A 25,092-nucleotide genomic window follows, 5' to 3' on the forward strand; every position below is an offset into this window, starting at 1 on the left:
TACAAAAGAAAGTGGTCTCTGACCCTTGGGGCAAAAAACACTGCAAAATCAGAGTGAGGAAAGGAACACAAAAGAATAAATGCAAAAGTAAAACATACTCCCTTTGTTGATAGTGAAAGTTGCACCAAAGGTTTCGGAAATTCCCCTCTTGTGATTATCTTCCTTGTCACAATTTACCAGTGTCATCACGTACAGTACATAAACAGGGCTGATTTCCGTCTGCATTCTCCATAGTTTCATTCAGCAGTGTTGACAGTGGAAGCTGGGGGATCTGTGTCTATCAATAATGAGATTAACTCTCCTGCCACTTCATATTACCCAGCAAATAATGACACACCATTTATCCCTTCACATTTTTAGAAGTTAGACCTCTCCCTTTACTGACGTCCAACTCAACAAACTGTAAAGTAGTGTTTCCTTAGTTATGCCCATACAGAAATCACCCCTATAACAGAGAAATGTTGTCACATATGTTACATATATAGTCATAAATGAACCAAAAATATGTACCACCTTTGGATAAGGTGATATATGTGCAGCCCATATATGTTAAACATATATGTGTAACTTATGTAAATGCATGCAATATTTTTTATGTTCTTTATCTAGTAATTTATATGCACCCGGGGTATTTAAAATTGACATATATGGACATCAATCATTTTAATGTTTTCATTAGCCTGCATCCTGGAGTGAGCATGCACTGGGAAATACACTGGCTTGGTGGCCAAATCATCAGTGTTAAAAATCAACACTAGGCTGTTTTTTCACCAAAATTCTCCACTTTGATTGTTTTGAAAAGCTGCTGCGGTGCAGTAGGCACACTTTTTACCTCCATGTAGCAAATTAACTTTAATGAACACTGGAAAATTTGCTGTGTATATCACTGCTGATGTTTGAGATTGCATCAAATCCACGTGACTCAGTGAAATTTTCAGTGTTAATAACTGTTAATTTCTACTGTTAATTTCTGTCAACCAACACTGCTGATTTTGCTGTATATCGTCAGGACTGTTCCTCTGTGGGTAAAGAAAGAAGGAGAACGGCCAAAACCTCCATCAGTGTGCCCAAACTGTCAAATAGATGCCTAGTGGAGTCTGTGGCATAGTCAGACAAACAGGTGGTCTATAGATGAACAGTGCTTGTCAGATGAGTTCAGAATTTATGAATGGAGAGAGGATTTCCAAAAGAAGTTCTGTATCCAGGTAGGTGAAAGCTGGACTTGATAAAGACGAGATGTTGACGGCGTGATGGCTTCAACCACAGAAGACGACGCTGACATTCACCTCTATCCTTCCTCTGTCTCCCCTCCATCTGTCCATTTGATTCAGTGTTAACTGTTGAAAACCGGGGTTCTGTGTTATGGGATATTAAGGATGATTTGTCTTCTTCTTGCTTCTCTCCTTGGAAAATGGGAGCCCTTGTGTGCTTTTCGGTTTATTACATGTCTGCAGGATGAATTTCAGGACAGGAACCGGCTGGTTATTTGTCTGACCCAATAGAGCTCTCCAGTGTGCTGGCACGCATGCTTCTGTGGTCCCTCCATTGTGTGTAGTTTGGGTCTGGAAATCCACATAGGAAATGCATGAAACATAGACACTGGAATGAAAATTGTTTCTCATTTTGGGACACTGAACATGCTTTCATGAGCAGAGAACCTACCATTAGCTCCTTTGGTGGTGCTATCGTTCGCACTGACTCCTCCTGGTCCATCATGCTGCCGTGCAGAAAGAAAGGACAGATAGAAATACAGTGCAAGTGCAGGCATATGTCAGTGTGTATGTGCATGCATCCATGCAATGGCCAACTGTATATACACGTGCCTGCATGTGGGAGTCTGTCTTTGGGTGTGTGTGCCCAAGTTCAAACTTGCTAACTAACCCTAACCACTTGCATGCATATGCAAATGAGATCAAAGTGAGACAGTGGACTTAAACATGTAAAATGCAGCTTTTTACATGAATAGGCTATATTACACAAAACATATATTTCTGTGCCTAAATCCCTCTGTTTCCTTTCCTGAAATTGTTTTTTCAAAGAGTTGTGGTTCTGTGTGTATCAAAAATGTTGCAAATTGTGACTTAAAGTTATTTTATTTTGCTAATATCAAAATGCCCCCTAATATCAAACACCAGAGCATCCTCTCACTGTGACAGACTTCATCAAGTGAACCTGTCCAAAACACCGGAGTTCCTGCTGCTTTGAAACACCCTGCCGTTTATTTCCACATAAAATGAAGCAGCAAACACTGTGCTCACAATGCATTCTCAGGGCATGATAAACATCCCATGCAAGCGTATTAAAACCATATTATTCACTATTTTGTATTGTAATAGCATCAGAGAATTGCAGGTTTAATACATTGCAGTATGAAACACCACATGATTATGTCATAACCCTGTTTTGAATTTCTTATTAGCCATGCAGCATTTTTGTTTTGGAGGTTGATTTAAATCATATTCCGATTATAGGTAATGGTCATTATGCCTTCATAATATGCTTATAGTTTTTTTTTTTTTTTTTTTTTTTTATAATACCCTGTGCGCAACACTTCAAAGTAATTAGACAGTCTCATTGATTGCCTAATCTATTTTCTGCTGCCCTGTGGGTTTCCATACTTTGGATGTAATGAGCCCAATATAACAGCTATCACAGTGGTGACCATCCTCCTGTTGATTGCTGTGATAATGAGCCACTTATGGCTCCTAACTGGCAGCTAATGAAGTGTGTTAGATACTACATGCTAGATTTAGATATTAAAGATGCTGTTTTGTGAACTTCGTGAAGTCTTTACTGACAGAGTGATAGAGGTGAGAGAAAGAAAGAAACACCCAAAAATTAAAAATAGAAAGTCAGTGCTCATACCGCTGAGGCGCTCACGTCGTATGCGTTGCCTCCCTTCCTGTGAATGAATGAAAAAAAAAAAAAAAACGGAGATTATTAGTTGTTGGGATGGTATATCAGCTAAATGTGTGCTGAGTGTCAGGGGACTATACATCTACGACATAATCATTACCTTTTTAAACTATTTATTTAACCCGTCTGGACTCAGCTGGAGCTGAATGACTGAGCTCATTTCAGGCTCATCACTTTACTCACTTACTTTACTGAAAATGGTATCAAACATCCTTTCTCAGTATGAGTAAGTCAGAAAAAGGGTATTTTGCCCAAATTTTTGCCCAAAACATCGGCACATTCCTTTAATTGTAGTTGAGATTTATAGGGACATTTGGAAGGGTTAGGTTGACACAGAACTCACAGTTTCAAGCCCATTTGAAGCGCCACTCAATATCATGTGCTTGTATATCTATAACTATCCCTTGCAGAGAGACCTCACATTGAAACCTTGGCTGTTATCACACATGTGGTTTCCTTTGCAAAGGTGAAACACATTGCAGGGTTCACAATATTGTTGCATAGCAGAGATTTTGAAACTCTTTCCTGTTTTGGACCTCCGTGTTGAGTTTCATTAAGACCCAGACCTCAGGCACCCTGGCAGCTCACTGGATAAGAGCATGTATCACTTGTTAAGACTGAGTCCTGATTGCAGCGTCCTGGGTTCAAGTCTGACCTCAGGCCGTTTGCTGCACATCATCCTCTCTCTTTCTCCCCCGCCTTTCCTGTCTCTCTCTATTTTGACTGTCAAATAAAACAGAAATGCCAAAAATAATCTTTGAAAAAAAGACACAGACCCTGGTTTGAAGTGACTGAGCACTATTGACCCGGATATGAAAAAGATACTTTGGTTTGTGTTAACTAGAAAATTGCTAAGATGTCAAACACTGACAAATACATTAAAAGTGGTGAGATTAAAACCAAGTAATCACTCATACATTGTTTGTAATATATTTTTGTATTGCATCATACCCCTGTAAGACTGCCTTTACCCTGTAAAGGCAGTCCCTGGTCCCCACTATGGAATCCTACATCCATCTCGAAATTAATGATTTGTTAAAAAAAACAAACAAACAAACAAACAAACAAAAAAACAGTAACACTTTACAATAAGAGTACAAGAATTAACGTTAGTTAATGCCATAATAAACATTGAGTAACAGGTAAACATTAAGTAACAGTTAACTAACCATTAACTAATGTGTCTAAGAATCATGTACTAATGCTGTTCATGCTAAGGTATTAATTTATATGATATTTAAGGGTTATTGTAGATATTATTAACATTAGTAAATGCCATAATAATCATTAACTAACAGTTAATTAACAATTATGGCATTAACTAACGTTAACTAACGTTAATTCTTGTACTCTTATTGTAAAGTGTTACCAAAAAAAAAAAAAAAAAAAAACGAGAGAGCATCAGTAATTTTGACAACACTCATCAATCCACTGAACTGGTACGATCACAAATCAGGCAGACTCTAAAAGCTCTTTTGTTCATCATCTCAATCCTTACAGTGTGGTAGATACACTGAAGGGTTGTCAGTGCTGTGATGCCTATCTGTCACTGGTTTCAGTGCCATTCCTCTGAGTGACAAACAAGTCCTGGAATGTGCAGAACCTGGTTTCAGAAGATAAGGCTCCTGTTTCTCCCCTCGTTGCTGATTATCACTGTCACTGGCATGTTTGACATGACAACCACAGAAATGGGTGTTGCCGATGACACACACACATTCATGCACACACACACACACACACACACACACACACACACACACACACACACAGATTTGTAGACCAGTCTGTCGAAGGTTAATGATCCTAACCCAGCCCATTTGGCACAGCTGCCTCTGCTTTAAAAGTGTTATTTCTCTGTCCTTCCTCCTCCTCAAAAGGGCAACGCCCATTATCAGAAATCACCTATCGAGTCTGACAGGTCTGCACTGTGCGCTGCATGAAAGTGATGAATAGCTGGTAAAACATGAGCAGTGAGGGACAAAAACGTGAATCAGCCGATGTATTGTGAGCAGCTACTTTACACAGGACCAAACTTGTCTTGTACGGGGTGGTAATGTAGTTTGCCATTACTCACCCATTCAATGACATTGTGACATGACAGTGTTAACTCTTAAGTGAGTGGCAATTAGTCAGTGACACAAACAGCCCTATGTGTTTTAGGGTATAGTGGAGGAAAAGCAGACTCAAGTCAACATTTTTTTTCCAAAATCAGCTGTTTCCCTCACCTGCGACACTGGGCACACAAGGCGATGAGCGCAATGCTGAGGATGAGGAGGATGAAGAAGGAGATGACGCCCACTTCGGGGGATGAAGACCAGACTAGAGACCGCAGGTCCCCAAACATGCCAACCATTCCTACTGGTGCCATTGTCCCCCGTGCCCTGTAAAGAATGGCAAAACACCACCAAAGGAGTATTATTAATAATGAATGAATATTCAGTCACAAAACAAGGAAAGTCAGGTTGGAATGTAGGGCAGTAAAAACGCACAGACATTATCACAGAGTTCAAATCAAATGGGACAGAGTGTGTAGACACACATGAGCGGCCAAACCGGGTGATCTATAGTAAGTGAAATATTCCAAACCATGTTGATGTCTCGAAAATAAAGTCTGTTTTTTGCTGTAGAATCTGACACTTTTCAGCTGGAATGAAGTTGTTTGTCAAGAAGAAAATCAGAACAGTTCAGTGCTCGTAACTCACCTTGTGTCTCGCTCGGCTCCTTCTGCACTTCTGCCTCCAACTGCTGTCAGTCATTCACCTGCCTCTGCCTTATGTGTCTCACAGCAGGCAGAGGGAGGGACATTGTTTGTTTGACTCAATTCTATCCTGAAGGAAGTGCCGACACCAACCCATAAACAGCCCCATTGTCTTTTATCACCATAAAGTTACATCCACCCCTGAGCTTCTTGATAGCTGACATGCTTGAGGCTTTCAAGAATGTAGGTATGCACTTTAAAGATAAATGCTGACACATTACCGTCTCTGAATGCTCTAAAACAAGAAAACCTTTTTTTGTTTGTTTGTTTGTTTCTTAAATGTTTCAATTAGACTGAAGATTCTCATGTAGGTGCTAAACCACCTTGAAGTTCAAATATGATCAAATGTGGTCTTTGTGCCTGTGAGAGAGAAAGCACCTGTGCTGACACAATAAGAAATATATTCAGACACCTCCCCCTAGCAGTGATTTATTTGACTGCAGGAACATGCTCAATGAAATAAAAGCAATTTCATACTCCAATTCTTACATATTTGAAATATCCAGTATTGTTTTGGGCTTATTGTGCTCTAGAGCCATGATACTAATACACCTTTTTCACAGTTTGTCTTTCCAACATATTTTTCATACAGCACAGAGCTGTTATTCGGGGTACAATGGGACTCAACTACCTTATATTCATCTAGATTTATATTTTCAGTTGTACCTTGGCTACTTGGCAGATAACACTTAAAGGACAGAAAAAGATACCCTCAAATACATTACATTTCTGTTGCAATACAAATCTCTGGCTCCCTCTGTCTTGCACTCTATGCCAAGAGCTGATTGGCTGAAATCACTGAACTCACACTCACAAGGAAAGTATTACAGGCAGTCAAGAAAATGTTATTGTTCAAGAACAGAGCAGGGTTTGACTGCAGACCAGAACCAGTGCACTTCTATTACGATACCTCTGAGGTCCAATTAGAGTTTGGAGCAAAGGATATAAAAAGTGACATTGTTCAAATGAAGAGCATTAAAAAAAGACATAAGGTGGGACACATGGTGCGCAAGTAAAGAAAAGAGCAGCTAAAGTGGATGACACATAAGCGTGTGTGTGTGTGTGTGTTTCCTCCTCAGTAATATTGCAGTGTGTGCTATGTTAGTCCTGTGCCATGCTGCCAGCCACAGCCTCACTGCGGCATGGTAAGGCTATCAGCCCTAAAGCCTATTTTATTTGACTGCTTGTTCAGCAAAATTAGCCTGTGTGTCAGTGCCAAGGGAGCAAACCAATTGTGTAATTCTGCATTCATGTTGTTTTAGAATGATTAAAAAATGTTTTGAATTATTTCTTGCTGTTTTTATCCTTGTGAAACAGGGCTCTTACACTTTCAGCTAAGTATTGATCCATGTGTTTTCATAAAATAAGCCTGAAAAGCCAAAAAATGAAAAAAAGACTTTCTTGACACATTCACATAACCAGGAAACTCGACATGTTTTGTGCTTAAATAACATAACTGCTATTCAATAATTCAATACAGCTTTCTAGCAAGAAAGAGAGAGAGCCGGGTAAAGCTGAAGCATATTGATTATCCTCGACTCACACACATACACACCAGCATTTACTCTTTAGGATCATACACACACCTCACTGTTGGTGATGACACACCCATTACTTTACTTTACCGTCCCCTCGTCTCATATTAATCTTTTGTAGATCTAAAGAGCGAGCCAATCTATAGCTTTCAGTTATTTCCTTTTGTTCCCTTCCCTTGATCTGTATGATATTAGCTCTGCAGCACAAAGAGAAATCGATAGCCTCTCTTCCACAGCAGCAGGAAGAGGAGCCGGTGAAAAGCCATGGGTAATTTCAGATATTTGTAACATAATATTGAAAACTTACCACAGGAAACAAGCAGCTGAGAAGTAATCTCTTCTTGAGGAAAAGATTAAAAACTGTTACCTTTTTTTATTATCTGTAGAGGGAATTTGGGTGACATGAGAAGATGGACGGGCTGTTTTTAACCCTGAAGTAGAGAAGGGGATTATATGTGCAGACAAGCCCGAAAAGGGTTGACTAACTCTATGGCTGGGGACCGTTCCTATTCAAATCATCATTTAAGATTTATTAAAAATGCTTTAAAAAAAAAAAAAAAAAAAAAAAAAACCTCAGCAAGTTAAATATATTAATGTGCCAGCTATCTTGTGCCAAAAACTTTTTTTTACATTTTTACTTAAAATCCCTTCTGACTTATTGACCAAAGAATGAAGCCTGAACTCTGACTGGCACCTTAATACTCGTCAGTCCTGAAATTCACATTAAATGTCAAGAAACTGGGTGGGGCCATGGTTACTGATACTAGGGCCAGGCCTTAAGCTCAGCACCACTGAGGTACAATGTGAACCACTAAATAAAGAAAAGACAGAGCTACACACACATACACATACACACACACAGTCACAAAAGTCTTGTTTGCTCCACAGAGCAAAGCAGGGCATTCACAATCAGTGTCAATCAATGTCTGCTGAAAACACAACGCCTTTCATTTGTTCACACCTTGTTTTACATGGATTTGTCACCTCTTCCTGTTTGTCGAATTAGTGCTATAAAATTTTACAGTTGTCTCTGATCCTGTTAAGCTTCTCTTGTTTTTGGCTGTAAAAGTCTCAAATGTGTTTATATCAGTTGTTGGTGTGAATCTCAATCGCTGTGGCTAAATCAGTCTTTCTGTCACCTGCCATCTCTCCCAGCTACACCCAGCTTCACTGTAACTGGATCTGGTATGGGATATTACTCACATGGGAAACCATTCTGCCAATTGTCCCAGTAGTGGAATTACAGTCTATGCCCTGCCTCTGTATTAAACTAACCTCCTTGTACACCCAATCCCCTGTTCTGGCTAGTCCAATTTAGTGAATGCCATAATCCAGTTTTGGTCTTTCAACACTAATAATGCTGGTTGCCTCAGACTAGTTAAGGCTTTCTGGCAAAACAGGACTGTCCAATATTCTGAATGCAGCCAATTTCAGTTCACAAACCAGTAAGCAAATGAGAAATTAAGTGAATATGTACATCTGGACAAAACAACATGTATTGCCCCAGTGGAGTGTTCAAAACACATCAAAATGCATCTATTTTCCACACATTTTCAACAGATTTATTTGTTTAATATCCTCACATATTAGAAAAAAAAAAAGGAGGAACACAGACAATTTCCAAACTGCCACTAATCATTACAAGCTTCAGTCCTTTGTCAGCAAGTTCCTTAGAACAGGCTCCTTCATCAGCAACAATTAAATAAGATGATTCACTGAGGAAAACGTTGCTAAGCCCTATTTAATCTTAATTCCTTTGTTCAATCAGCAATAAAACTCAAGAGCAGCTGTCAACCAGATTTATATTCACAAGTTATACTCTCCATGAACTTAGAGACCCTTCAGTAAAATCAGATCTAATTGTGCCAAGCCAGATGCAATATCACAGTAGTTTATCGACTACTGCTTTGAACGGTATTATTTTTCAACAGTCTGAATGTCCAGTACACATAGTATCAATGCCTTTTTTCTTTTTACACTATAAAAATGTTTTTTCTTTTCCCTCTCTCTCCCCACTCATTTGTCTTTCTCTTGGTTGTCCTGCAGCTGCTTGTGCATGTGTCTCGTTGTGATGACTGCTGTCAGGATGCAAAAGAGGAGTAGGATGGGGAAGGATACGCAGGCCCACCACAGCTGCTGCTCCCCAAATACCTCCACCACTGTATCCCTCCGTCTGGCATAGTCCTGAAACAGGGCATCCAGCTGGCAGAGGGTGCACAGCGACAGAAACAGATGGAAGATCTGGTGACTCTGGCCCACAAAGTCACAGCGGCCGGGGAAGAAGCGCTCTGGGATGGGGCAGGAGAAAAAAAGGGCAGACAGCAGGAAGGACGCCACCTGCAGGGCGTGGAGGGGCAGTGAGGGATCCTGCTCCCAGGGCATGGTAGCCAGCCGGTGGGCCACGGGGCTGATGTCCAGCAGATATGCCAGGCTGGTCGGGATCAGCTGGCAAATTTTACGGCGGAGTGGGTATGGCCGCCGGTACCGGGACTTGGCGAAGCAGCAACCGGCGCAGGACAGCCATCCAAGGAAGGCGGCTCCAGGCAAAAACAGCAGCCCAATGTGACTTTCTCTCCACACTGGCTCACTGGAGTAGAAATAATGGCCAAGTGCACTACCATACTGATACACAGCCACTCCCACATAGTCCACAAAGAAGAGGGAGTAGTGTGTGAGCTCAGAATGAGACTGCAGAAGGTGAGCTGCTACACTGCAGAAGAGGTAAGTGAGAGAAGACACCATGAAGAGGCACAAAGGGAGGCCTGCTGTGTCCAAGGTGTACCCCAGGGCACTTGCATTGGCCCACCAGTGTAGCAGCAGCACCGGACCTGCTAGCAAGTGAGTCCAGACATTCAGGGATTCATTATGTCTCTGGAAGAGGCTGAGGAGGTAGCAGCACCAGCTCTGGTCCACAGGACGGTAGCCTGCCAGGATGTAGGGCTCTCGAAACAGGCTGGGCACCTGAGAGGCTGTGACAGTGGGTCTGGGTGAAGGCAGGGAGCAAGGGAAGAGGTCTGCAAGGCGGGGCAGGCGGCCGAGGTGCTTGACACTCAGGGTCAAGGTGCTGAGCCGCTGCAGGACGTCGCCCGACATTGCTGAATGATGGACAGAAGAGAGGAAGAGGATATTGGTTGACATATTTAAAGTTTTATTCCAAAATTCTATACATTATTTCCATATTACAATTATATACAATTATACACAGTTTGGAAAAATGTTTCCATCAGAATTTCAATCACTAGTTTGTAAGAAAAGATCTTAAAATGTTTCATAAGTTAATTCAGAACTAATTATGTACTCCACTTTCAAATGACTAATGACTATAAAAGCATAGGTGTCATTTTTTAATAGCAATTAGTCATTTTAGTTTAAGCTCATTAAATCTAATGAACCAGAGAAATGGATGCAAAAAGTAGGGGAAAAGAGGCTGAGTAGAAAGTGAATCATAGAAGAAAACTAAACTAAACACACACACACACACACACACACACACACACACACACTGCTGCTTTGACCTTGGCAGGCTGATTAACACACCAACACCACTCCTTTTTGCCTTGCAACAGCACAGTTCTCATTCTTCTTAACATCAATCATTTTACAATGGAGAAGCAGGTATGTAGGCCTGTAACCACCACCCTCTCATGTCACATAGAGAGAGAGAAGAATGTAAATCAGCACCTGTAGTGTCAGCAAGGTAAATAAGCGCTATGGTATGAAGACAAACACCCACACCTATGAATGAATACCCTCTCCCCTTCTCATGGGTGGGCCCCCTCCTTCTTTCTCTCCACTGTAGTTACAAATACATTCTTCTCATTCCTGCTGCACCTTCAGTATTTCAACTTCACAAGACCAGTTAGATGAGTAGATTTCAGATAAATGTACATGCTTCAGAACATTAAAAAAATTACAGTACTATGGTTGAAAATGTATTTATATTTCTGCATGTATGCGACCACCCATTTATTATAAATTCGACTAGGACGCTGAAAATACACCTGCTTCCTGTATATCTTTTTGCCCTTAACCTATGAGTATATTCTCAGGTATATGAGCCTGTCTGCAGTGGGTCTGTGTGGTGGCCGGATGCAGGGAAAAGACAGACATCATCTCACCTGTTTGTAGCGTCAACACACCTGTTGCTCCTGTGGAGAGTCACAAAGGTCTCTGCAAACAAAACAACACCCAAAGCAGCAGGCTACTGGAGACTTTCTCTCACAGAAGATTATCTGAATCACGACATGCTGACCGCCGGTCATTCGCTGTTAGTTAGAGAGCGACAAAGAGCAAAATTAACCTGTTCCAGCCCTGACAGCCTGCAGAGCTGAGTTTGTGTGTGTGGGAGGGGTTATGAGAAGAACACGCCCCGACCGGCAAAAATACACTGTTATATCCATATAGTATTCACATGAACACCTACAGTGTGTCTGTGGTCCTCTGTGGTGAGTTTGGTTCAGTTTAGTTTAGTTTATTAGTTTATTTGGCTGGGACTGGGCAGGAATCATTAAAACAACAATTAACAAACTTTACAAGAAAATAAATAAGATAAAATTTGACAATGGACATCACATAGACTATAAACCACTTTTATGGAAAATATGCCACAGCTCCAGTAACAAGGTATTTGATCAGTGATCACATAGCCTGCTTGACTTAATTAAGTCAAATCAACGAGGCTTATGTTGAGCCGTGTTTTAAGAGCTGCTTGACAGATCCTGAAGTAAGTTAAAGACATACACAGTGGAGGTGGTGCAACATGAATCTGAAAGAAAAAAAGATCATAGATCAAAATTCAGTTAATTATACTTTTGAATAATGACACAATGCCGATAGATCCTTTTTTTTATCAAAAAAAAAAAAAAAAAAAAAATCAGACTGTTTATAAAGAGTATACAATCGTTTTAGCTTAGTCATTCTGGTTTAATAGTGGCCTTAATGCGAACTAGCCGAGCCTTTATGAAATTTATTTTATATGGTACTTCATGTGGTGTCACTACAATAGCCCTATAATCAATAGGTCTATTATGTTGTGGTGTTTTCTTAATTATATGATCCTAATATAGAATTAGCATACACTCAATTTGTAGGGTGTATTTATTGTAAAGTCACACCATAACGAGGGCTATAATGGAATGATCACTAAAAAAGTACACATTTAATTTTGAATGCATGTCGCCATCTACTGTCCGGCACGCATCATCCATTTGCAGTTTGTGGCTGCATCATCTCTCATCTTGAGTGTCTTACCTGTTGGACTATTCAGACGCATATAGCTTACAAATGCTAGACAAAAAGAAAAAAAAAAAAAGAAAAGAAAAGAAAAAAGAGCCACATTTTAAATAATTAATAATAAACTTACTTTTTAAATTATTAAGCTGCTACAAATATTTAAGCAAACAGGTCAAAGCAGGTCCATATTTCATCCTAGTTCCAGTACCATGCTTGTCAAGTACTTCTGAATGTTATAGTGAGCTTCATGAGGGGAGAAGAGATGGAAAGTAAATGCTGGTAATGGTGACCAACATTGTTCATGTCCCATGGGTGAAGATTGTGTCATGTTTTACTCCCTCACAGGGGAAAAAAAAAAAACAAAAAACATCAGCTCATACACTGAGTCATAAAGTCACAGTATAACAAAGACTAGAAAACCCTATTCCATTTTTTAAAACGGTAAAACTGGCTAAAACCTATTTAGACAATTCAGAGCTCAGCATCTCATATGTCAAAGCTTTTGTTTCCCAGCTGATGGCATTTTTATTGTCATGCTTCAAGACAACAGTACACACAGTGAAAACTCTGATCAGCAAATATATTTTATAGATTATTATTCATTAATTAAATAATAATGAAATTTAACCTCTCCCTTTTGATGGGGACTTTGTGGAAACTCATGCAGGGGGCACTGGAGCCACTTTGGGAGCCCAGTAAATTCAGTGTGTATGGCGCCATCCACTGGACAAACTACTGCTCGTCAGCCGATGCCATTTCATAGATGTGTTTTCTACTCCATAGCTACAGGCCTGCTGCACTGCACTGCATTACACACTGTTATACGATGCCATCATGTATTGCTGTACCATAAACAGCACTTCAACTGCTTTTCCTCTTTATCACAGCCCGCCCTGTTTTTTCGCGGGAGTTCTTGACGGGGCGGACTCATACACGACGTCTAGCGTTCTGATTGGACGTTTGTAAGTTCCCCGCCGAATATGCAAATAACGACGTGCTGTGTGGACCAATCGCATCTTACGTTTTTCTTGCACCCGGCACGCAGTGGCGCGAAAACTCCAGTTGTGTGGTTTGACGGCAGCAGGGCAGGCTTCACATCGACTCAGTGCTTTCTTTTAAGATTTCCTAGTAGAATAATAACAAATTCTCCAAAATGATGGCTACCGACGTGCTCGATGACCGGGAGCTGAGAGAAGCTCAGAGAGATTATCTGGACTTCCTGGATGACGATGTAAGTTAGTCCATGTCTAACGCTGCTCTTGTGAGACTTTGCTGTGGCAGTGAAGCAAGGCACCATGCGGCCTTAACAAAAGAGTCAGCCTTCAGTTATTGTCAGCCTTTAGCTAAGTTATGAATAATGTCGGTTTTGTATCTCTCCTTTCATTAGAAACCTCACTGTACACACTTGTATTGGCGGAAAGTAACGTTACTGAGTAGGATAATGGCGTATTTTCTCAGGTAACGTTAACTAAAAACTGCACTAGCTCTAAGTGCAGTTTTGAGGCAGTCTATTAGCACTGGGGCTATTTTGTGAGACTTCATATATGTACCTAAGTTATTTCAGAGGCAACTATTGTAATACTATTAATGCTGCTACACTACATGTATGTGAGAGCTGCAGTTGCTCTGCAGAATAAGCCAAGTGGGGTATCCATTAACACCCAAAACGTCAAATGTGATGCATTATTTAAGTGTAAACTAAAACTATATATGGAACAGGGAGAGCTACAACATTAAATACTTCATAAAGGTCAATGCATCAGTAGGAACCATTGACAGTTGCTATTTTCATCTTTTATACATTTACTTCCAGTATTTCTGTGCTTTTTTTTTTTTTTTTTTACTTCTGGAGTATTTTGTCCTCATGATCTTGCCACTTTTACTTTTGCTTATATTTTTCTCCACTATTGCACATTTGGGTGACAGTTGTTGTGGTTAGTGTTGGCTCAGGTCTGCTGCTTCCCACCTTAAGCAAGTCCTTCACATTGTTTATGAATTGAATAACCACTACTCTTTGCTACTCTTTTTTTTTTTTTTTTTTTTTTTTTTTTGTGCGCTCTGTAGCAAGACCAGGGGATTTACCAGAACAAGGTGCGGGACATGATCGGCGAGAATAAAGCTCGGCTCATCATCAACATCAATGACCTGAGGAGACGCAATGAGGCCCGGGCTGCCAAGTATGTCTGTTTTTGTGAGGACAGTCCAGTATGAATGCAGTGGTAACAAAACCCAAGATGTCACAGCATCATGTTGTCATCCAGTTTCTACAGCCAGGAGTTTGATATGATGTTGAAATAAGTGATTGATGAATTTAGCAGCAGATTCCCGTGGTTTGGAAAGCATTCTTGTGTATGATTAAAACAAGGCAGCACTATACTGCCAGATTTTGCTATCCAAGTTGGTGTAATGTTTTCCACTACAAGGGCACATTAGATGTGATCTACTTTCCCTGCATACAGAAAGTGTTTTTAATTAACATCCCACCAACCCTCTCTGCCTGCCCAGACTGATGAACAACGCCTTCGAGGAGCTGCTGGCGTTCCAGCGGGCGCTGAAGGACCTGGTGGCCTCAGTCGATGCCACTTACGCCAAGCAGTATGAGGAGTTCTTCATCGGCCTGGAGGGCAGCTTCGGCTCCAAGCACGTCACCCCCCGCACCCTCACCTCCCGCCTGCTGGGCAGCATGGTGTGTGTGGAGGGCATCGTCACCAAGTGTGAGTTTCCCTCGGTTTCTGTTTTTTTTATTTATTGATTATTTCAGGCATCCTTCAGTGTTTAATTTCCTTCCTTCATATCCCTCCTGCAGGTTCTCTGGTGCGTCCCAAGGTGGTGCGGAGTGTCCACTACTGTCCCGCCACCAAGAAGACATTGGAGAGGAAGTACACAGACATGACCTCCCTGGATGCTTTCCCCTCCAGTGCTATCTATCCCACCAAGGTAACTAACAGAATCGTTAGTTTAGTTTTTGATGTGGGTTTTTGATGTTTATAGTGACTTGTTCACCAAATATAATATTTATTTTCTCTGAGACTCACACTATGTCTCACCATCTGCAGAATAAAACATAATGAGAAACTATAATGGGACCTTTTAATCTTGAGTGTGTTTAAAATTTAGGTTAAAAATTGTGTTTGTAAAATTCAATATTTTAGTCATGGAAAACAGGAAACTTTATATTTGACAGGGTGGAGATCTTGAATATATATTCATATATATTTAGGCACAGTGACACTAGATTGCAACTTTTTTTGGAGACTCTGCTCCCGTTCATAAGTTTCTGTCTCTGTCCATCTCCCATCACTTGCTGTTTTTTATGCCGTATCCTGAGCATCTCTTTTTATTCTCTCTCCTTCCGCAGGATGAGGAGAACAACCCCCTGGAGACAGAGTTCGGTCTGTCTATCTACAAGGACCACCAGACCATCACGGTGCAGGAGATGCCAGAGAAAGCGCCGGCCGGGCAGCTGCCTCGCTCGGTGGACATCATCCTGGACAACGACCTGGTGGACGTGGTCAAACCAGGCGACAGGGTGCAGGTGGTAGGAACGTACCGCTGCCTGCCCGGCAAGAAGGGAGGCTTCACCTCTGGCACCTTCAGGTAATTTCAAGTGCTGTTTCTGCTGCAGTGCTTCAAGTTTGAAGACATTAAATTTGTTGCCAGTTAAAAAAAAAAAAAAATAGGTGCATATTTTGCTGATCCCAATTCTCAGTTATTTCTGATGTCCTTGATGTTCTTCAGAGAAAAGAATGATACATTTTTTTGTATCAATGAGAAAGCTGCATTGTAGTTTTGAATAAAATTTTGATGAATTGTTCAGCTCCAATTACCAGTAGTATGTACTATAACCTCACACTTAATTTGAAACTACATCGTTTCCTCTCAGGACCATCATGATCGCCTGCCAGGTGAAACAGATGAGCAAGGAGGTGTCTTCCTTCTTCTCAGCTGATGATGTTGCCAAAATCAGGAAATTCAGTCGGTCAAGCTCCAAGGTAAATCATCTCAAACATGCGTCAGTGCTTTTAAAGAAAAACCACCTCACCTCCAAAAAGAAAAAAATCTTTCCAGTTTGGAAAGAAAGACCCAACTGAATTGGATAGGAAACTAAATGAGAATAAGTCACAGTAAGGCTGTGTCCCATGTTGTCTCTGGGTCTATCAGGACGTGTTCGACCAGCTGGCGCGCTCTCTGGCCCCCAGTATCCACGGGCACGAGTATATCAAGAAGGCCATCCTGTGTATGCTGCTGGGCGGAGTGGAGAAGGTTCTGGAAAATGGCTCGCGCATCCGTGGAGACATCAACGTCCTGCTCATCGGTACTGGAGCTTTGATAGTCAATGCATTTAGTTCTGCTATTTAGTAACAGATGATTTGCGTTCTTGTGTTAAGATGGATTAGCTGCATGGCGGGGAGTTTGCTCTAACATAACAGCTTCATGTTTCTGTTTCAGGTGACCCATCGGTGGCCAAGTCCCAGCTGCTGCGCTATGTGCTGCATACTGCCCCCAGAGCCATTCCCACCACAGGCAGAGGCTCCTCTGGAGTGGGTCTGACGGCTGCAGTCACCACTGATCAGGAGACCGGTAGGACACACACAGACTCCCACTGTTCACCACAGTTTCCCTGCTCACCCCTCCTGGCCACTCGGCATGAAACAGTAGCATTTGTTTTGCTTTTCGCTGCCCTCCAGTTTAAAGCCTGTTGGCAAGGCATCCTTGATCTGTCAAGAAAATTTTATAGAATGAAACTTTTACTCTTCTAAGGCTGTTCAAAGGCAGGCATGAGCTCATTTCTTTTCCAGTCACACATACTGTGTATACCTCTGAAGCACATCACATGCACAACAGAAAATGAAACATATGTAAAATGGCAATGCAGTCTTGCATTTGAATTTAAATGCAAGACTGTAAATGTAACTGTACATGTAAATTTTGTTTAAAAATAAAAACTGACATTTGGCAGTAGATGTATAGATATATCAGTGCTAGAATATGAAATGCAAATAATGAAGTTTCATTTTGAGCCAAAATTTGCACAAGTAGCAAATTTAAGTTGAAATGTAGAAATATATCACCAATTTACAAAACAATTCCATTTCTATTGTGCACGTGGTGTGCTTCCACATAGTTTGACCACAGTCACTTTTGATTCTCAGCCTGAATGAATCAAGATGTGGCAGTCTTTGTTCAAGGCTGACAGGTCCTGTTTCGGAAATATAGCAGCATTATTTAACACTTGATCTGTTCTCTCTCCAAGGTGAGCGTCGCCTGGAGGCCGGTGCCATGGTGCTGGCTGACCGCGGCGTGGTGTGCATCGATGAGTTTGACAAGATGTCCGACATGGACCGCACAGCTATCCACGAGGTGATGGAGCAGGGCCGTGTTACCATCGCCAAGGCTGGCATCCATGCCCGACTCAACGCCCGCTGCTCTGTGCTGGCCGCTGCCAACCCCGTCTACGGCAGGGTGAGTGTGTGTAGGGCGAGGAGGCAGCAGCACTGTTTGTGAATAAAACAAGAATACAGAACGCTTATGAAGGCATATCAATACTCCAAATGTTATAGGTGTAACTTGATGGTAGTTATCTTTTGGCCACTGGAGCAAACAGGCTTTTATTTTTGTAACTCTGCGTCTGTCCTGTCTGCAGTATGACCAGTATAAAACCCCCATGGAGAACATCGGCCTGCAGGACTCCCTGCTGTCCCGTTTCGACCTCCTCTTCATCATGCTGGACCACATGGATCCAGAACAGGACCGGGAGATCTCGGATCACGTGCTGAGGATGCACCGCTACCGTGACCCCCGCGAGCAGGACGGAGCAGGTACGGCACCGCACTTTGAAAAGGAAGCAGTGGTGGCATTAACCATTTAGTAACCACAGTGTTGGGTGCCCTCCACTGAGCCTCTGTGCAAATGAATGACATGATCAAAGAGAAAAACTGAAGCTTTGACTTTCTTACTTATTACAAGGTGTTCAAATTGCCCGGAGCTATTTTGTGCTCTTGCTTCTTGGAAAACACGGACTTTTCAATGTTAAATTATACTGTAGTTTTTCCATTTACACTCACTCCTGTGGAACTTACAGATGGGGGGTTTTTTGGGGGTTATTTTGACAGGATTGGAGGGCTCAATCATGTAAACCATACGTGAGTGTTTATTCTGCCATCAGTGGGCAAAAATTGCTCTTGTTTTATTTTCATAGCGATGGTTTTGGGTGGGTCAGTGGACATCCTGGCCACAGACGACCCAGACGCCGTGCAGGAGGCGCAGGAGGAGCTGCAGGTTTATGAAAAACACAACAACCTGCTGCATGGCAGCAAGAGAAAACGGTAAACACACACACACTCCCTCTAACCAGTTTGTGTTGCTTGTTCTGTATTTGCCACCAAATGATAGCTTGTTGTTCACACCACTTAAACACTAGGCTACTTGTGTCTTATGATGGCACTGTTCCCCCAATTCATAGAGCCTTACTGAAATAATTATGTTTATGACCAGGTTGGGTAAAGCCACCAGTCCCACTGCCAAACTGTGGTCACGTCTGGCTGTAACTGGAAAATTTGCTTGTTCTCTTAGCCACTCGCACAGATCAGCAGTTGTCATTTAGATTTGGTCCGTTTTACAAACGCTGTTGGTCTGGAAAATGAAAAATGAGGCCTGTGAATTTTTAAATGAAGGAAGTGATGACCTCAAAGGTGAGAAATGTCAAATGGCTCGTATTGGGACGTGCGTGTACACTTACTTGATGTAAAAATCTGTTTTTTCTTTGTGTGTCAGGGACAAGATTGTGAGTAAGGAGTTCATGAGGAAGTACATCCATATCGCCAAGGGTGTGACCCCGGTGCTGACCCAGGAGGCGGCCAATCACATCGCAGAAGAATACTCCAGGCTGAGGAGCCAGGAGCAGCTGGGCGCCGACATTGCAAGGGTGAGTGTGTGTGCATACACAAGAGCATAGAAACACATCCAGTTATAGAGGAAGATGAATTACAGAAGCACACACTTTATTTAATATGTGCAACACATGAAAAATGACTATTTTGATCACATGGTTAAAGTGTGATAGTGTTCTCAGTGATGCTGGCCGTCTGATTTAGTTACACAGAAGAGATGTCGTGGTGCTCAGTAACTGTTTCAGGCCTGGAAAATCAGTTTGAAAATATTTTTAAAATCTGGTCAAGTGTGAACATTGAGCTCTGGTTTGTGTTGGTATTTAGATCTAGATGAATTGCTTATATTAGATGTATATTCATTTTAAGTGATTAGTCAGTTACAGAAAATTAATTCATCATAATTTCAATCATCTGTCAGTTGCTTTAGGCTTTTTTTTAATCAAAATCCTAATTACAAAAATCCTAAATTAACCCCCGCTAGTGTCACTAAGATTTGCTGACTTTCTGTTCATGTCATTATAAAATTAATACTGCAGCTGCTGGTCAGAGTATGGAGTCAATTTGAATCAATTTGATCACTTCAAGCTTTAATACCAACAAGTAGGGATGCACAACATTGGAGTTTTTGCCGATATCTGATATGCCAATATGTCCATCTTTTTTGGCCTATGCTGATACTGATATGCACACATTTTTTCTGCCTAATTGCTGACATCGTCAAGTCTCTCCTGGAGTGGAGTTATCATTTTATTATGCCTGCTGTTATTGTTGAGGCCCTCTGGCAGATGCAGACATAAAATACAATGCTTTTCAAAATGCACACATTGCACTGAGCAAAATATGATTCCTGGTAATCGTGGTAATAGTCACCAGGGCAGGTTTGACCTATTTCACATATCGGCACGTCATATCAGCAGAAATCTTCATTTCAGGCCAATACTGATATTTCATTTCTAACGCCGATACCGGCCAATACTGATGTCATATTAATATTATCGTGCCTCCCTACCAAAAACTATTTGGAGCGATATTTTTTCCCACAGTCATGGTTGGGTTGAAAGAAATGAGTAGTTGCCTCAGTAGATATTTAGATCTGTATGGTTTGAAGGTACAATCAGATTCACAGTTTTAAACTTCCATCAGTGATATCTGCAAGCCCTAACAGGACTTGAGGCCAGCTTTGTCTTTATGCTTCCTCAGCTATTAGGATCAGGATAACTATTATTAAACAGATGATGACAAATTCTGGAAAAAACAAAGAAAAAGTGTGAAATGACCAGGTTAACATCGTAGTGGACACACAAATGGTCACCTGATTTTTTTGTTGGACCACGGGAGCTTGTTTTGACTTTTTTTCCTCCTTTCTCTCTCATCTCAGACGTCTCCGGTGACGGCTCGTACGCTGGAGACGCTGATCCGTCTGTCCACGGCGCACGCCAAGGCCCGCATGAGCAAAGCCGTGGAGCTGGAGGACTCGGAGGTGGCTGTGGAGCTGGTCCAGTTCGCATACTTCAAAAAGGTACTGTTACCTCTTGTGAAACCTCGAGACTAACGTAATGACAGTATTTAGCTTGATCAGGAATCTGCTACAGGTTTCCTGTGTCGGTCTGAAAACATAAAGATAGTACATTTGATAAATTACTGATTTTAAAGTTTGGAAAGTGCATAAGAAGTTCTCCTGAGACATATTTGTGTCAGTGTCATTCCTCGCTTTCCTCACACAAGAAAACATTTCTTCCTATAAGGTTTATGCTTGTGGTATGCCTTGGTATGTATTGGCTTCTCGTTGAGATATAAAACAAGCTTACCATTTTATTACCATATCTGGTACTTGTCTTTTTTTTTTTTGGTCTTTTTTCCCTGAAGAAAACGTGTGGAAAGAATTTATTGTGCAAGTGGAACAGTTTTCCCTTCATCCCCACACCTGCCCTTTCATCTTTGCACTGGCTGCTTTTTAGTTTTAGTTTTTTTTTTTTTTTTTTTTTTTTTTTTAGATTTTACTCATCACGTTAAAATCCCTGGAGCATTCTGACGCCAAGTAATATTTCTGTCCTTTTAAACCCCCCTTAAGCTGTCATGCGCCGTGATGTCCTCAAATGCTGCTCTCACTCCCTGGATCCTAAATCTTGACTAAAAAACAAAGATGACAGAGCGTTTGCCGTCAGCGCCGCCAAACTTTGGAACAACGGCTAAATCTCTGTCCTCATTTAAGTCTCCTCTTAAAACACTGTTATAGTCTAGCCTTCCTGTGATCTTTTTAGCCTACCTTCCCTTTTATTATGTTTTATCACTTTACTGCATTTACTCTTTTATTGATGGTTCTCATTCTTATTTCCTTTATTCAAAACTTGTGTGATTATTTTTTTTGTTTTTACCCTGTAAAGTTTTTGAAAGGTACTATATAAATAAATTTATTTGTAATATTATTATTGTTATTATTGTTGTAATCATCAGACCAGTATCTATTATTATTTTATCCATCTTTTATTTGGTAAGAGGCTGCCAGGCTGAAAAAGTCATTGACTTTGATGTGGCTCATTCTTATGCACTTTAACAGGGCGCTTTATTGCAACTGAATATTAATTAGAGGGAGATTTCTCCATTTTTTTTTTTTTTTTTTTTTTTTTACAGAAGAAAAATATACTGTTGCGGAAACACAGTGCAAAATGAATGTATAATTAACTCTCAACCAGTTCACTGTAATAATGAGATGATTTAAAAATAGTGCCATAGTGAGTGGGGATGTTAAAAAGCAGCTCATCTCTGGATTTTTCCACGTTTTCTCTGCAGGTTCTGGAGAAAGAGAAGAAACGTTCGAGGCAGGAGCGCGACTCCGGCTCGGAGGAGGAAGAGGAGGAGGAAACAGTCTCACAACGTACCCAACGCTCACAGAGGAAGAGGTACACACACACACACACACACACACACCACTTCATTTATATATCACCCTGTCTGGCCATGATGTTTTATGTCTTTTCATGTGGACTGATATTATAAGATAGTTTGGTTTGTTGTTACTTTGTTTATAGGTCAATAAAACGATTCATAAATAGATTTAAAGTGCTGAAATTCAATCATAATAAGATAATCATTAATACATATTTTTTTTGTATCATTCTTGTGAATAGCAGTGAAATTAAACATCATTTCATCATTTTGTTGGGGATCCTGCTTTGAACACCACTGGGCTGGATGCATTAACAATATCTTGTGTGTCCTGTAGGGGGCGACGTGGTTCTCAGAGCAGCGAGCCCTACAGCCCATATGACTTCAGTGAGGAGCATGAAGTCCCAGAGAGTAAGAATCCACCCTCATTGATCCTCCACCACTTTACATTTGATATGGCTCATATCGTATCAACTTTCATTTTCCTGATGAATTTTTTTTCCTCATTTGGTTCCCGTCGTTACTCTGACTGCAGCCTAATTGCTGGCAGTTCACTATAATTTATAAACATTTTTTTTTTTAAGTTGGCCTTAATGAGCTCTGACCCTTGATAGAGTCAGCAGTGCATTTTGTCATTTTGTTACAGCTGATTATTGATGTTTGCTTTCTCTCTTTATGTATTTCTTTATTCATCACCAGTTTAAAAAAATATATCAGAAGGTAGTTTTTTCTCCTGGATCTTATTTTTTGTTATTTTTTCCGAGGGCAATATTAATGAATTATAAAATAATACATTTGCATTGTATGTTGGCAAATAAGCGCTGTATACCAGCCAGCATTTTAAATAATAAAGTACATAAATAATTGTTGGTGCCAGCTGGCATATTGTTGCCTCATGCTGTGTGGTTGGTTGGTTTTCTGGTCAAAAACTGCTGTAACCTGCTTGGCCAAAATGCTCCAAAAATTTGAGCAGAAGACATGACGGTAGTATTAGGAGCATTTCTTTGCCCCCTCATCTTTAATTTTACATGCGGTTTACTGAGCTCTGAGCATTTTGGCTTAAATGCCGCCTGGAAATCTACCGTGATGTTTGTTACTCACCGAGACCAGCGACATCAGTTTCCTGCTTTGAGAAAACAGGAACCGACGAGTTCTCTGCCCACACATTGGTGTGCTCACCTGTGTTGTTTAGTGCAGCACAGAAAAAAAATTTGATGTGCACCTTAAAGTTATTGCTTGACCAAAACACTTATTATATATTGAGTATACTGGACGACCAGTTTATTGTTAATAATAAAAACAAAAGGTCATGGTTTGATACTGTAGCATGCACATTTCCCCATTTTACTCTACTTATTAGAGATCTAAGCATGTTCTTTCCTTCGCTTTGCCTCCTCAGTTCAGGCCGGCACCCCCAAACCTGCCAGACAGCAGGAGGAGGAGGACAGGGAGGCCATGGACACCTCCGCCCCCCCAGCTCTGGGCGAGCAGACTGGAGTCTCAACAGACAGGTGGGTTACTACACACACTTTGAATGGAGTTGGTACACGTATTCCCATGCTGATAGTTTGATTTATAGTTAAGGAAGAAAACTGGTTGGGTAATCGACCCAGCCTTCAGCACCGCAAAAAAAAAATCTCTATCTTAACAAGTCTTTTAGTCTTATTCTGTTTTTTTTTTTCCCTCAAAGAAGGTAAAAAACCTCTCAGATTTTTGTCACTTGTTTCAAGAAAAAGAAAATTGAAAAAAGACTGAAGCTGAGACTTGAATGACTTGCTACAAAGAGAATTTTTCCAGTCTAATTTCTAAAGTGCATCTCCACCCACAGGCTCAAAGTTGCTGTATTTGCACAGGATCTAAAATCTAAAATGTCTCCCCTCGCTCTCCTCCACCAGGCTCAAAGAGTTCAAGTCGTCGCTGTTTGCGGTGTTCCAGTCGGCTCACGCTCAGTCGGTCAGGATGACGACCTTGATGGATGAAGTCAACAAGGGTCGCCAGTCGCCGTTCACAGACGCTGAGGTTCGCGCCGCCTTGGCTCGCATGCAGGACGACAACCAGGTCATGGTGGCCGACGAAATCGTTTTCCTCATCTGAGGAGAGATGGTCTCACTGTCTCTCGCATAAATTCAATGGACTCGGAAAGCAAGTCTGATTTATATATAAACATGTAAATTTACTTCCTCTACCTGATATCAAATGTTTCCCATTTGTTTCCTGCCTCTGCTTCCCGTTATCTCTGAAATCACATCCCTGTTTCGATTTATTGTAAGCTGTTTGTTTTTCTGTTTTGAGATGAAAACAGAAAGCAACACGTTTGTGTTTTGTGGCACATTCCTTCTTTGTAAATACACCCACAAAAAAGGTTACAAAAATAGTTTATTATAGGCTCTTGTGCAGGTTTTTTGATCAGCTCATTTTTCAAAACAGTCCAAAGGCAGTCATGTCTTGATGTTAACCGCTTTCTCATTCATTTATGCATCTTGCTCTGAGGTTACTGTTTAAAAAGATGATGAAATTACTTTGTAGCCTTGTTCCAGTCTGTTAACACATGGACAGTCACTGTAAACACTGGCCAATAGTGTAATTGATCCAAATCTCCCTCTATATGTAATGTTCATTCAGTGGTGTAGCAAACCAATGCAAATGCAGTTTTCAATAAATAAGGAAAGGTGTTACTATATCATTCCAATAATTGTAACACCGTATTTAAGGACCTTAAGTAGTACTGCCAACATTGCTCTTGTTGGCACAGGCTACTAGTGTTTGTGTATATAGTTCAGGGGGAAAACAAATGTAATGGTTCATAAACTGTAGTTGTGTATTAAAAAAAAGAAATAAATGTTCATGCTCGGCTGTGTCAGTGATCTGGCTTGTC

General features: G+C 41.0%; 2 protein-coding genes across 3 annotated transcripts; one reads left to right on the forward strand and one right to left on the reverse strand.

Moving 5' to 3' along the window:
• Positions 1–8,761: 8,761 nt before the first annotated feature.
• Positions 8,762–11,553, reverse strand: paqr8 (progestin and adipoQ receptor family member VIII). 2 transcript variants are annotated; one of them, XM_030047030.1, is made up of 2 exons: positions 11,349–11,553; positions 8,762–10,304 (listed from the first exon to the last, which is right to left on the reverse strand). In XM_030047030.1, the coding sequence occupies exon 2, from the start codon at positions 10,300–10,302 to the stop codon at positions 9,226–9,228; it is 1,077 nt and encodes a 358-aa protein (XP_029902890.1). In that variant the 5' UTR covers positions 10,303–10,304; positions 11,349–11,553; the 3' UTR covers positions 8,762–9,225. The 2 variants fall into 2 exon arrangements, with proteins under 2 accessions (XP_029902890.1, XP_029902889.1); XM_030047029.1 differs by having other exon boundaries at positions 11,328–11,553.
• Positions 11,554–13,484: 1,931 nt separating this feature from the next.
• mcm3 (minichromosome maintenance complex component 3) lies at positions 13,485–25,092 on the forward strand. The gene is made up of 17 exons (XM_030047012.1): positions 13,485–13,672; positions 14,506–14,618; positions 14,947–15,155; positions 15,248–15,378; positions 15,800–16,038; positions 16,325–16,433; positions 16,603–16,756; positions 16,891–17,022; positions 17,696–17,904; positions 18,086–18,260; positions 18,641–18,767; positions 19,216–19,366; positions 20,710–20,850; positions 22,122–22,231; positions 22,555–22,628; positions 23,617–23,728; positions 24,113–25,092. Exons 1-17 carry the CDS (start codon positions 13,595–13,597, stop codon positions 24,309–24,311), a joined length of 2,463 nt encoding a protein of 820 aa, XP_029902872.1. The 5' UTR covers positions 13,485–13,594; the 3' UTR covers positions 24,312–25,092.

This window comes from Myripristis murdjan, chromosome 24 (assembly GCF_902150065.1).
Source record: "Myripristis murdjan chromosome 24, fMyrMur1.1, whole genome shotgun sequence".
In the NCBI taxonomy this organism is placed as follows: domain Eukaryota; kingdom Metazoa; phylum Chordata; class Actinopteri; order Holocentriformes; family Holocentridae; genus Myripristis; species Myripristis murdjan.

What these genes read in the sequence shown, in the direction of transcription:
- paqr8 (XM_030047030.1), bottom strand. Translation starts at nt 10,302, where the DNA reads ATGTCGGGCGACGTCCTGCAGCGGCTCAGCACCTTGACCCTGAGTGTC.
- mcm3 (XM_030047012.1), top strand. Translation starts at nt 13,595, where the DNA reads ATGATGGCTACCGACGTGCTCGATGACCGGGAGCTGAGAGAAGCTCAG. An exon ending in CATGGCAGCAAGAGAAAACG is followed by an intron (nt 18,768 to 19,215) that starts GTAAACACACAC and finishes TTTGTGTGTCAG; the next exon opens with GGACAAGATTGTGAGTAAGG. An exon ending in TGGGCGCCGACATTGCAAGG is followed by an intron (nt 19,367 to 20,709) that starts GTGAGTGTGTGT and finishes CTCTCATCTCAG; the next exon opens with ACGTCTCCGGTGACGGCTCG.